Below are 14,483 nucleotides of genomic sequence, written 5' to 3' on the forward strand. Positions count from 1 at the left end.
AACCCAGCTGTTTCAACCTCCCCATGTTGGATCACAAGGGCCCACTACCTTGCCTAGCTATATATATATATATATATATATATATATATATATTATATATATATGTGGGTTATAGCTCATATATAGGAATGTGGGGGCAGTGGTTCTGGGAATTGAACTCAGGTCCTTACAAGTACATTTATAAACTAAACTATCTCTCCAGTCCTATTACAGTTTTTTGTTGTGGTGGTGGTTTTATGGTTGGTTTGTTTAGTTTGTTTGAAACAGGGTCTAATGTAGCCAAGGCTGGTCTCAAACTTACTATTTACTTCAGGTTGGCTTGAACTCTTTACCTTCCTGCCTCAGGGTGTGGAATGCAGGATGACAGATGTACGCTATCCACCCAGTTTATTCAAGCAGGCAAAAGCTGTGGGTAATGATCCACAGCCACAGAAACCACCATACACACTCACTGGCCATTCCTACCTAGACCAGGACTCCTAGCTAGTGATGTCTTCTGTGATCTGAGTGACAGCTCTGGGCCTTTCCTTTCATAAGTGATTTAAAATAACAGTTGTGAATGATATAAATACAGCACTCAGGTATAGATCTTGAAATATTAAAAATTTAAATAAAAAATATAATAGCTTGGGGTTGGATGATAGCTCAACCACGCAAGCATGGGAACCTGAGCTTGGATCCTCACATCCACATAAAAAGCTGGGTATGGACTGGTATTTGTATTCTCAGTTTTTGAAGGCAGTGATACACAGATCCCCAGGGCTCTGGCCAGCCAGACTAGATTAATTGCCAAGCTCCACGTTCAATGAGAGACCTTGTCTCAAAAAGGAAAAAAAAAAAGGTGTCAAGTGATAGAAGACACTCAACATTGTCCTCTGGTCTACATACACACACACAACACACACACACACACACACACACACACACACACACACACACACAGAGAGAGAGAGAGAGAGAGAGAGAGAGAGAGAGAGAGAGAGGAGTGAGCACACACAAATTCCAACACAGTAAACATTTGCTGTGGCAGATGCCAACCTAGAGACAATATTCTTTTCATATAGCTATTTTGTGTTAAAAATGGCACTGAACCAGGTTTGGAGCCTGGGCCTCTATGGAGCACAGCCACACTCTGCTCTCAGATGCAGTGAGGAATCTCACACACAAGGCTGATCACTTCCTTTATGATATAGATACTCCACCCTCCTGTATTCCATGAGCTAGTCCTGTCACATCCCTGGGGACCTACCCTGTAAGTTCATTTAGATTCTCCAGCAACCCTTTGAGGGCAATTACACCAAACCCCACCAAGATAATGTATTTACTAAAAAAAAAAGAGGGGTGACCCTTGTTTGAGAAGCCTACGCTCACTCTCTGGGTATGTTGTAATTTTGCCCCCATGTGTCTCTCTATCTCTTAGCTCCTGCACTTAAAATCTATGTTTAAAATGTCTACTAGAGCCAGCTGCCCAATGACCAGAGTGTGATCCCCAGGAAACACAAGATGGAAGGAAAGAAGCAATTCCAAGTTGCCCTCTGACCTCCCTGTGTAAGTGAACACACATCCCAATAAATAAAAGTAGTTAAAATTTTTTATAATTATTTTATCTTATGTGCATGGATGTTTTGCCTGCATGTATATCTATGTACTGTGTGTGCCTGGTGCTTGAAGAGGTCAGAAAAGGGCATCAGATCCCTTAGAACTAGAACTATAGATGGTTTGTGAGCCACTATGTGGGTGATGGGAATGAAACCAGGGCCCTCTGGAAGAGCAGCTGGGGCTCTTACCCACTGAGCCATCTCTCCAGCCCCAGTAAATGTAAATGTGTGATGATAAACCTCAACTCTGCTTCACACTGACCTATCCTGAAATTCTTTTATGTTGTGAGGCCACAGGTCTGATTTTGTCAGAATCAAGGTCTCTAAAAGATAAGAAGAAACCCTCCAGCTGCTGTGGACCACAGTGTGGAGCTGTACCTCTGTCCCTGCCTTCAATGGCAGAGTTCCCTTTTCTGGAAACTTCGTATCAATGAAATCTCTTGCCCACGGTCTCCTATATCTGGCTTCTTTCACTAAGCCTTTGTGTTTCCAGAGTTCATCCATTTTGTTCCTTTTCATGGCTGAGTCATATTTCATTATAGCCTATCAGTGCTTTCTTCCATTCATGGCTGACTAATATTCCACCATGTGGGCATACCACAGTTTGTTTAGTATCTTAGCTACTGTGAGCAAAGCTGCTGCAAGCATTCATGAACAGATAGATGTGCCTGGATACCTGACTGTATTAAAAAAACAGTTCTCATGGGTTAACAAGATGGATTATTACAAGAAAAAGCGTGCCTCCAACCTGACGACTTGAGTTCAGTCCCTGGAACCTACATCTTTGAAGGAGAGAACCAATTCCTGCAAATTGTCCTCTGACTCCATCTGTCTGGCTACATAAGCAGGCTGTGTGAAACCCACCACCATGCTTAACCAGCCTTCCCTCATTGGAGTCTTTTCTTAGCTCCTTTGTTTTTGGTATTGACTGCAGTGCGGACTAAACACAGGGTCTCACGCTTGCTGGGCATGTGCTCTGCCATGGAGTCACACTCCAACCTTGTGCACACTTTCTACCTTGGTCATTGGTAGAACAGGTTGAGCTGGTGGTTACACAAAGGAGACAGTGGGATTGATGATCCAAGTAGTTCTAAGGGCAATGGTAGCAAGGGCTGTCTTAAAAGCTTAGAGGCCAGGGGCAGAAATCAGGAACGATGGGCTCTAGTCACAGGAAGAACCAAAGAACTGCTAAGACTCAAAGGCTGAGGGTCCTGACACCCAGGACCCAAGAGTGCTAACACTCATATCCCAGACCAGTTCAGAAGCAAAGATACCAATGAATGCTGCCCTCTGGTGCTACTGCCCCCCCTGTGGTGGCAACCAGTGGGGGCTGGAAGGTACAATAGCTGCTACATGGAGGGGGTTAAAGCCCAGAGCAGAGAGCCACCTAGCATGAACACCTAGAACCGTCCCTGCTCTTGGTATAGGGTTCTCTCTGAGCCTCTGCCTCCAGGCTTTAGGTACCCAAGGGCCCAAGATGGCTAGTCACCTATCCACAATTCCTATCTAGATAGAACAGGAACCCAGCCAACTCATTTGTACCAGCATGTGTGCTTTATCTTATTGAGTATAAGCCCCACTCTGTCTCAAAAACACAGTGTCAGACCACTGCAAACACCAGTGAAGAAAGTGAAGAGTGAGTGAGTGAATGAGTGAATGAATGAATGAATGAATAGGCAACATCCTGCATCACATAAGCCTTCATAATACAAGCTACCACTTAAGCCACCCAGCTACCCTGTGGTGAGGGAAATCAGGAATAAAGATGCAGGGGTCACAGTGGCCCCCCTTGAGGGACCCCTGAAAGCTCTTCCAGGATCAGTGAGAATTTAAAAAAGTGTCACCTCAGGCGGCGTTGGTGGCACATGCCTTTAATCCCAGCACTCGGGAGGCAGATCTCTGTGAGTTCCTGGCCAGCCTGGTCTACAGAGCGAGTTCCAGGACAGGCTCCAAAACAATACAGAGAAACCCTGTCTTGAAATGCCCCCCAAAATAAATAGATAAATAAATAAATAAAATAAAGTGTCACCTCATATCAAGACGTGGGTGGCAATGGCTGAGTCATAATGGCCTTGGTTATGTGATGGAGGCAGGGATGAATTCTGGTTTCATGAGTCCTTAGATGGTGAGACTATGATGAGACAAATCACCGTTGCCAGACCCATGGCCAAATGAAGACATTTAAATATTCATGGGTCTGCCTGTGCCTCCTGGTATAGGACAGAGGTTGGCTCTGCTCCCCTAGATCCTCCCTGTGGCCTCTAGATACAAGCACACACACCATCACAAAGACAAGCCACCTCTCTTATATTACCAGGGCCTCACTTTCTAGGTGACAAGACCGATCCAGGCAAAGAAGGTTTTTCCATCTCAACAGACAGGGGTCAAGCTGAACAGGATACAGGTGTTCCAAAACATCAAAGCCACGGGTTTCTGGAGTCATCAGGAGGAAGTAGGGTAGGGCCAAGTGCCAGGCAATCCCCCCCCACCTTGCCTCTTGCTAGGCCTCTGGCCAGTGCCAGCATAGTCCCCTGAAAGCCCCACCCCCACTTAGGGATTCAGGCCTGCCTCTGGCTTTTCAGATTCTCCCCTTCCTGTCTCCTGTTTTTACACTAAAGCAGGACAGTCAAGGTCAAGGGTTAGGACAGGCTTTCCCAGCCAAAGGAATTTTCCTAACAAGTGTGGGAACAAGTTTCCAGAAAGCTCCTTCCAAATGTACCCAGGAATGAAGTGAAGGAGGGGGGACTGTCCCCATCCTGCCCCCCAGGGACCAGTCAACTTCCTGGGCTCCAAATGATGTTCTCAGACTCAACAGACCACAGTTTTCCTACATACCCGGGACAAAACCACAGACAAAGCAAACACATTGGTGGGGCTGGGCTGGACAGAGGTTTTACCCTCCTGAAAGATGCCAGTGCACCCTTGGGGGACATTCAGAATTCCTCACTCCCACCAACTCCAGCTGTCCACTTCCCTGGCCTGGAGGACAAGATTCAGGAGAATCAGAGAGAGGCCATGCCTAAGAGAAGGCATCCTGACTTCACAGGGCATCCACCTGAGCCAAGGAGAGCATGGGAGCCACTTGTGGGCAAGGCTCTAGAGGAGTTCTCCATGTGAACTCAAGGCTATCCCACTGCACGCAAGTTCCAGGTTTAAAGGAGGAGCCAAGTATTTAAGGACCTGGATCTCCTCAAATCCTACCAGGGTAGGCTGGCTAGTCACCAACCCTAAAAGGAATCCCGAGAGTCTCTGGGATACAGCACGGGAAAGAAGCAAGTGAATCAGCCTGTGTGAGGGAACCGAGGACACCAAGGATGAAACACCTGTGGGAGGGGCTTACCTAGCCATTTAGCACTAAGAATAGAAAAGAAACACCATTGTTCAAGAATTTATGAAGCACCTACTGCATACCAGTTCTCACATAGGAAATACGACAGAGATGCACCAAGGGGAGAGGATCCTACCCCATCTTTGGAAGGAGTCAAGGAGGGCTTCTGGGAGGAGATTTCTAAACTGACCCCATACTTTAACTGTCACCATTGAAAAGAAGTTCCAGGAGCAGGGGATGCCCAGCTGAGCAGTTCTGAGTCACAAGGGGCTAGCTCCTTTCCCCATCTGAGACACTTAGAAAGTTTGTGGCTCTTCTGCCTCACCTACCTGATCACTTTTGCTAGGTGATTATCACTTAATCTCCAGAGTGTTATCATTCCTTTGATTTTGTGTGTGTGTGTGTGTGTGTGTGTGTGTGTGTGTGTGTGTGTGTGTGTGTTAGGGATGGAACCCAGGGCCCTCAGCTTCTGCATTTCATGTTTCTCATTTGCTTATTCTGTTTTGCGGAGAGATAGGATCTTTCTATGTATCCCAGGCTAGCTTCAAACTTGAAGCAATTCTCCGGCCTCAGCTTCTCAGACACAGGAATTACAGACCCATGCCACATGGTCTGATATGTCTGTACTCTGCTTTGCTGTTCTGCTCTATCCTGACTTCTCAGGTTAGGCTTGGGGGCTCATTGGTGTCTCCCTTCCATATGGAATTTAACTTAGAAATAGGGTGTTTGATATGGAGCTTCTGGGCTGAAGTGGTAACACCTGGGCCCATGAACTAGCTTGTGCAAACTCTGTAAGACTATTAATAAAAATTAGGGCTGGCTGAGGATATAGCTACACTGTGGAGCAGTTGCCTGGAATCCCCCAGTGAGGGGCTAGGGTGTGGTTCAGTGGTAGAACACCTGCCTAGAATCCCCCAGTGAGGGGCTGGGGCTTGACTGAGTTCTGTCCCTAGTAAACACATAACACCAAGCCAGATGTAAAGGTGCATACTTGTAATCCCAGGAGGTCAGCCTCCTTAGCCAAGTCTGGAACTCTAGGTCTCAGTGAAGAGACTCTGTCTCAAAAACTAAGGTGAGGAAGGATACCTGAAGCTGACCTCTGATTACCACATGCATGTGCACACACACACACACACCCACACACACACAATTAAAATTAAAAAAAATAAAATAGGGGCTAATAAGGGTTCAGCCAGTGAAGTCTTACTGTGCAAGCCTGGAAACCTGAGTTTGACAAAAATAAATGGAAGACTTAAACCAATCATATCAATTACACTAAATGCTTATGGTCTAGAAATGAGGTAATGCATATATTATATATATATATATATATATATATATATCATACATTTATGCCTGTATAGTAATGGATGGGACTTATTTAAATTGTAGATAATATCAACACATCAGCTCAGTGGTAGACATATTTTTATTAAGACTTAAAAACCTAAAGCCAGAGGGGCAGTAGTGGTACACACCTCTAATCCACAGGGTGATGGTTGAGACTACCATCCCAGCATTCAGTGGGTGGAGGCAGGAGGATCAGGAGTTCCTCAGCCACATAGCAAATTTGAGAACAGCAATGGCTACAAGAGACGTTGTCTCAACAAATAAACAAATAAATAGATAAACTAAACTAAAGAAAGAGGAGAAAGAAGCACATAGCTGATGGTGGAGATCTCAGTAGTCCTTGTTATGGATAGAGGATGAGAAAACTAGCAAGAATGCAAAAGGAGGCTAGGGAGGTGACTCAGCCAGCAAAGGCACTTGCTGCCAAGCCTAATGACCCAGGCTCTATCCCTACAACCCATACAGAGGAAGAGGAGAATCAACTCCTGCAAATTGCCCCCTGACTTCCACAAATATATCATGCATGGCACTTATGCCCTCACACATACATGCACACACACAAAATAAATTTTAAAATATAATAAAAAAATTTAAATCCAGGTATGGTAGCTGCACATCTCTAATCCCAGCACTGGCAAGGCAGAGGCAAGTGAATCTCTGTAAATTCAAGACAATCCTGGTCTACAAAGTGTGTTACACGACATCCAGGACTGCATAGTGAGACACAGTCTCAAAAAAAAATTAATTAAAAAAAATCACAAAATGCTACAACCCTGAACTCTCAGAACTGCAGAGTGCTCCACGCCAGAGCATGGGGAGGAGTCACCAAAGTAGCACTGTGATCAGTCAGAAAGCATTATAAATTGAATTGAAAAGGTGTAGAGTCGAGCTGGGCGTTGGTGGCGCACGCCTTTAATCCCAGCACTCGGGAGGCAGGGGCAGGCGGATCTCTGTGAGTTCGAGGCCAGCCTGGTCTCCAGAGCGAGTGCCAGGATAGGCTCCAAAGCTACACAGAGAAACCCTGTCTCAAAAAACCAAAAAAAAAAAAAAAAAAGAAAAAAGAAAAGAAAAGAAAGAAAAGGTGTGGAGTCATGAAGTGCTCCCTGAACACAATGAGGCCGGGGCCTGAATAACAAAGGTTTCTGGAAAGTCGCCAGATATCGCAAAACTTAAACAAGAAAAAGCCTAACAAATGAAACAAAGATTTAGTCTCCAGAGAGATGGAAAATATCTTGAGCTGAGTCAAACAAGGAAGAAGAAAGCCCCAGCACCCAAATGTGTATAATATTGCCAAAACAGGAAATGTGTGGACTTCGATGTTTCCTTTCAAAAAGAATTAAAGTACTATTTTGATATTTCACCTTAAGAAGCTTTGAAAAGGACACAGCCAAATACAGTGGAAAGAAGGAAATCATAAAACTAAGAACAAACTCAAAAACATTACATGAAAGAGGAAAAAAAAGGGATCCAGAGAATGGATAGAACTAACATGTACTTCCTTGAAAGAACTACTCAAGGGGCTAGAGCAATGGCTCAGCGGTTAAGAGCACTGGCTGCTCTTGTAATAAATCCAGGTTCAGTTCCAGCACCTATGTGGCAGCTCACAACCACCTGTAATTCCAGTTTCAGGGGATCTAACACCCTCTTCTGGACTCCAAGGGTATCTGGCATGCATGTGGTACACAGATATACATGCAACCAAAACACTCTTACACATACAATAAACTTTAAAAGGAAAAATATTATTAGAACTGATAGTCCTCTATACAGGCTGATTAATAACAACGAAAAGGCACTAATTACCCACACCAAGAATTAAATAGGGGGTGGGGCTGGAGAGATGCTCAGATGGCCTCCCTTGCTGCTCTTCAGGAAGACCAGAATTTAGTTGCCAGCACCTACATCAGGTGACTCACAAATGCCTCTAACTTCAGCTCCAGGGGACTTGACAACCTCCTCTGGCCTCCACATCCATATGCATACACACCCACAAACATACACAATACACATAAATAAAAATAACAAATAAAGCCAGGCAGTGGAGGCACACACTTTTAATCCCAGCACTCAGGAGGTAGAGGCAGGAGGATCTCTGTGAGTTCAAGCCCAGCCTGGTCTACAGAGCAAGTTCCAGGACAGCCTCCAAATTTACAGAGAATACAAGGCTGGCAAGACGGCTTTCTGGGTAAAGGCATTTAGTGTGCAAGCCTGGTAACCCAAATGCTATCATGGAACCTACACATACTGGTTGGTTTAACTACTGACTTGACACAGTTTAGAATCACCTGGAAAAAGTCACAATGAGGAATTGTCCCAATCAGGTTGGCCTGTGGGTATGTCTGTGGGGATTCCCTAATTTAGGCAAGGAAAGACACAACCATTGTGGGTAGTAAGTACCATTCTCTGGGTTTAGGTCAGTGGTTGTCAACCTTCCTAAGGCTGTGACCCTTTAATACAGTTCCTCATGTTATGGTGACCCAACCACAGAATTATTTTCATTGCTACTTCATAACTGTAATTTTGCTACTACCGTGAATAGTAATGTAAGTATCTGTGTTTTCCAATGGTCTTAGTTGACCCCCTGAGAAAGGGTCGTTCAACTCCCTGCAAAGGGGTCGAGACCCAGAGGTTGAGAGCTGCTGGTTTAGGTCACTAGGGAAGCCAGATGGCCTGCTGGCACAAGCCTTTAATCCCAGTACTCAGGAGGCAGAGGAAAGATGTCTGCAAATTCAGCTTGGTCTACATAGTGGCGTTCTAGGCCGGCCAAGATTACAAAGTGAGAACCTGTAGCCCTACAAAAATCCAAAAAGAGTAGAGAAAGCTAGCTGAGCACCACATGCATTCATTTTCTCTCTGCTCTTGGATGGGATATGACTAGCTGCCCCTTCACCTCACCTCTGCATGGGAACACACACACACACACACACACACACACACAGAGAGAGAGAGAGAGAGAGAGAGAGAGAGAGAGAGAGAGAGAGAGAGAATACTGAGCAATCATACACTGAGCAATCATTGGAAGGGATGTCCCCACAGAACAGATGACAAGCAGAAAAACACACAAAATATAAAACTGCCCCTGCCACATGGCCACACACATCTAAGTGTTTTAAACAGCACAAGAGGGAATGTGGGTGGGGAGTGGCTTCGTTGGTAAGAGCGTTAGCTTGGGAAGCATTGGATTCTGAGTTTGAATCACTACCACCCACGTAACAAACTGGGTGTTGCTGGGCTTGGTGGCACAAGCCTTTAGTCCTAGCACTCAGGAGGCAAAGGCAGGTAGATCTCTGAGTTCGAGGCCAGCCTGGTCTACAAATCAAGTCCCAGGACAGCCAGGGCTACGAAAAGAAACCAGATTTTGAAAAACAAAAAACAAACAAAATGGGTATGGGTATGGGCACACCTGTAACCCCAATTCTGGCACCTGCTAGCTCCGGGGCGAGTGGAAGACTCTGTCTCATGGGACTAAAGTAGAGAGTGATGGAGAAAGACACCCTACATCTGTCAGAGAGAGCATGTGTATATTCACCATGACAAACACACACAGACAACAAATAATAGCAAGTAACACTTGGGGTGGCGGAGGGAGACTTTAGAGGGTTTTATATCTTTTCACTAGTTCTGACTTTAATTTTTTTTCTTTTATAGACATGGATGACTTAATTTGTTTTTGCGTTTTGGTTTGAGTTATGATATTTTTGTGACAGGGTCTCCCTATGTAGCCCAGGCTGACCCTGAGTTCCTGATCCTCCTGCCTCAACATCCTGAGTGCCGGGATGACAGGCATGTACTACCAAGTCAGGCTCATGAATTCTTTTTAAATGTTGTTGGGGGTGCTGGGAAGACGGGCCAGTCAGTAAGTGCTTATGGCTAAAGCACAGCCTGAGTGTAGATCTCCAGCACATTTGTAATCTCAGCACTAAGGAGGCAGAGGCAGGCAAATCCTTGGTGCTCAAGAGCCAACCAGCCTAGTTAAATGGGTAAGCTCTGGGTTGAGTGAGAAATCCTGTCACAAAGCAATAAATCAGAGAGACACTAAGGAAGACCCAACATTGACCTCTGACCTCCACACACAGGTGCACACATCATAGACACACAGGCACACATGAACACATACTTTACACACACAAATACAAATTAATTAAATAATTTATATAATTATATATGTGTAATTTTTAAGTGTTTGGGGAGTTGTCTCAGTGGTTAAGAGCACTTACTACTCTTAGAGAGGACCCCAGTTCTGTTCCCAGAATCCAAGTTAGGCGGCTCACAAATGCCTGGAACTCCAATTCCAGGGGATTCAGCCCCTCTTCTGGCCTCCAAGGCTACCTTCACTTATGTGGCATACATATGCAGACACACACACACACACACACACACATACATAGTTAATAGCAATAAGATAAATCTTTTAAAAAACATTTTGATAGGCTATATCCATTTACCAACTGCTATTTACTAGTTTGTTTTCAGATTGGGGGCAGAGCCAAGACTTTTCACAGCTGTATACCAGGGAAGCCCTGGACTCTGCCACTGAGTTCATAATGGATGGACTGTCTTAGAAGAACAAGGTTCATGCTTTTGAGTCAGGCATGGTAGCACTCAAGGCCTACAGCAGGAGGATCATGAGCTTGAGACCAACCTGGGCTACACAGCTAGACCCTATTTCCAAAAAGCTGTACAACATGGACTAGAGATAGTTCAGCCATTGAGAGCACTCATTCTTTCATAGGACCTGGGTTTGATTCCCAGCACCCACAACTGTCCATAACTCCAGTTTCAGGGGATCTGATGCCCTCTTCTAATCTTCATGGGCACCAAGTATGCACGTGGTACACAGACATGCATATAAGCAAAATATTCATATACATAAAATAAAATACATAAGTCAAAAAAATTAAAAATATATAATAATAAACAGTAATAGCAGTAGTTGCTTTGGGTCAGAGCTCATATTACAGGAGGCGCCCATGAAAAGTGTTTAACACCAGATGGCTCACAAGAGCTCAAAAGCAAGCCTCAGCCTCTATGAGGCTCCCTACATTCCCATCTGGTCTCCAGGACACTGGGACAAGGGATAGTTAAATGACCTCAGGTGACACTCAGCAATACTCTGGATGGAGCGATACAGTAAGGAAAGGAAACAAGATGCGGCAATGGGCTCATGCCAAGACTCCTGCTAGCCAGCCAACCCAGCCTGAGGAAGAACCCAGAGGAGGAGCTGGGGAACATGGAGGAGTGTCATTCACAGAGGAGCCAGTCATGAGGGCCTCTGTCCTCAGAACAGTAGGGCTAGAGAGGTGAGGTAGCCTGTGCTTATAATCCTTGCACTCTGTTGAGGCAGGAGGATTGTAAGTTTAAGGCCAGCCTGAGCTATGTAGTATGACCTACCACAGAGAAAGAGAAAGGGAGAGGGAGGGAGGAAGGGAGGGGAGGGGAGGGAAGGAGGGAGCTTCTTCCCATCAAACATGTCTGGGGTGTATTCCTCCATCAATTCTGCAAGTCAGGCATGCAGATCAACATGGACCCAGACTACACATACCCACATCACCTGTGTGATCAGAGTCACTTGCCTTTAATTTCTTTTTATGGATATGTGTGGCTATGTGTATGCATGTGTGTGTTTATGTATATACACAGGTGAAATGTGAGTGTGCCTGGTGACTCTAAGGTCAAAGAGGGCACTGGGTCCCAGGAGAATCAAGTTACAGAGAGGTTATAAAACACCATGTGGGTGCTGGGAATTGAACCCGGGTCTTAAGGAAGAGCAACCAGTGTTCTTAACTGTTGAGCCAGCTCTTCGCTTCCTTGCTGGGACCTGGAGGCTTGAAGATTGGGCTAGGCTGTCTGATCACCAGGCCTCAAATGGTTTCTATAACTAGACCTCAAATAGGCAAAGTGGTACAGGCCTGTAATCCCAGCCCTGAATAAAACAAGGCAGGAGGACTGCTGCATGTATAAGGCCAATTTGGACTACAATGTGAGAGCTTCTCAAGACCTGCATACATAGCCAGACCTCATCCCCATCTGCCTCACCTGAAAACTGCCAGTGAACCCCACATCCACAAACCAGATTCATAATCCCTGGACAGCCATCCATGAGAGTTCTGGAGATTGTGTACCTCAAAGAAATAGAAGGGGGATTCTGGGGCACAAAGATGAATCCAAGGCTAACAAAGAAAGGCCAGTCTCAGGTCAACTGTATCACTAGGAATGGATCCCAGGGCCTCATAAATGGTGGGGGGGTTGGGGAGGATGACAAGTGCTATACCACCAAGCCACATACCCAGCCCCTCACTGGAGGATTCTAGGCAGGTGCTCTACCACTGAACCACCCCCCTCCCTTCACTGGGGGATTCTAGGCAGGTACTCCACTGCCAAGCTATGCTCCTAAGTCCTCACTGGAGGTATATAGGTAAGAGTGCTGGGGTCTGATCCGTGTCCCTAATTCCTAACTGGGCATTTCTAAGCAAGCTCTCTACCATGGAGCCTCAGCCCCAGCCCTACTTCCCATGTCTTGACAAATCCAGAGACACAGGGATATCACTTTGTCGGAATTCCAAGGGAGGACTTGAAAGCAGTGTTGCCAGGGAACATACCAAGAGTACTGGGTCACTGACCTTCTCCAGCTTCTCAAAGTGCTCCCGAAGGAACCTCAGCGGCTTGTCAGGCTTGGCAACACAGAGGAGCACGATGCATTCTTTGAGCACCTGCTGGATGCCATGCTTCTGCACGTACATCTCGCATTCTCTCAGAGAGTCCTCATCCTCCAATTGGAAGCACGATGGGGAGGCCATGTTAAGAATGTCTTCTATGGTCCTGTTAAGGAGAAGTAAAACCAGCTTTAGGAGGTGCCAAGGAAGCCAGATTGTTCTGCTGTTGTGCTTTATAAAGTACACGTGGGCTGGGCCTGGTGGCACAGGCCTGTTATCCCAACTACTCAGAAAAGTGGGTGGGAGGATCGTGAGTTCAAGGCTTGCCTAAACAGGACCAGCCTCTATAACTTAGTGAAAACCTGTATCAAAGGGAAAAGGTGGAGGAAGGCTAGGGGTGGGGCCGGGAAATGTGGCTTAGTTGGTTGAGTACTAGCCCAGCAGCAAATAAACCCTCGGTGGTGATGCAGGTCTGTAACCCCAGCACTACACAGGATGTGGAGGAATGAAGATAAGGCATTTAAAGCAAGCCTTGGCTACATATCAAGTTGGAGGCCAGCCTGGTCTACATAGAACTTTGTCTCAAAAAAAGGGGGTTGGGAGAGGACACTGAGAGCCCACACATGAGGACAGGAGGTTAGATTCCCCAGCACCCACATAAATGCCAGGTGGGCTTGGTAACCTACAATTCCAGTGTGTGGGAGATGAACACAAAGAGATCCCAGGGGCAAACTGGCTACCTAGACTAGCTGAATTAGTGAGCTCTGAGTTCAAGGAGAAACTCTGCCTCAATACATAAGGTGGGGAGTAATCCATGAAGGCACCCAACACCAACTATGGGCCGTCTGTCTACACACACACACTCACACACACACACACACACACACACACACACACACACACACACACACACAAATTTAATTTTTTTAAAAACCCAGAGGGTTGCACACCAGCGATAGAGGGCCTGCCCAGAGTGTAATGTGTATTGCTAATGATTAACTTCAATGAAGGGTCTATAACACCAGAAGTCTTGTTTATCAAAGGTATTTCTCTAATAAGTGTGTTCATCCTTTCCTTACCTCTGAACAAATTCTTGCAGAGATGGAAAAAGATCAAGGAAAATTTGTATACGCTCCGCTCTCCATTTCTGAGACATTTCAGGTGGAATAACTTGGGTTTCTGGCGCCCCCGCTATGGGAACCATGCTGTCGGATGGCATAATTTTCATCCACCTCCTCCCCTTTTTAAGGGCACCGATGTGAAATATAGATGTTGTCACAATCTAAGGCCCCCAGCGGGGGTAGTTGGAGCGGGAAGGATTGGGGTGGCTTGTTTCATGAGGACAGGAAAGGGGGTAAGGAAAACAATGGAACCGAGCTGGGGGCCTTAGAAGACAGTAACAGAGGCCTGAAGGCTCTAGAACGCATCCGTGTGTACCCTGCGCAGGGTTGAGTCATAATGTCCAGGTGACTGGCCCGCCCCACACGGATTGGAGTCACCCAGCCTAGCGACCTCGGAGTTTGAAGGGACCCCATGTTGGCGAGGTACACCTGG

At 46.0% G+C, this 14,483-nt stretch overlaps 1 protein-coding gene across 1 annotated transcript in view; it reads right to left on the reverse strand.

Moving 5' to 3' along the window:
* Prkar1b (protein kinase cAMP-dependent type I regulatory subunit beta) overlaps nucleotides 1-13,083 on the reverse strand; it is a 112,303-nt gene extending 99,220 nt beyond the window's left edge. Inside the window, exon 1 of the mRNA XM_035444775.1 lies at nucleotides 12,897-13,083. Within this exon, the coding sequence (XP_035300666.1) occupies nucleotides 12,897-13,073 (177 nt within the window). The 5' untranslated portion in view covers nucleotides 13,074-13,083. The remainder of the gene's footprint in view (nucleotides 1-12,896) is intronic.
* Between the last annotated feature and the right edge of the window lie 1,400 nt (nucleotides 13,084-14,483).

This window comes from Cricetulus griseus, chromosome 4, assembly GCF_003668045.3.
Source record: "Cricetulus griseus strain 17A/GY chromosome 4, alternate assembly CriGri-PICRH-1.0, whole genome shotgun sequence".
NCBI lineage: Eukaryota > Metazoa > Chordata > Mammalia > Rodentia > Cricetidae > Cricetulus > Cricetulus griseus.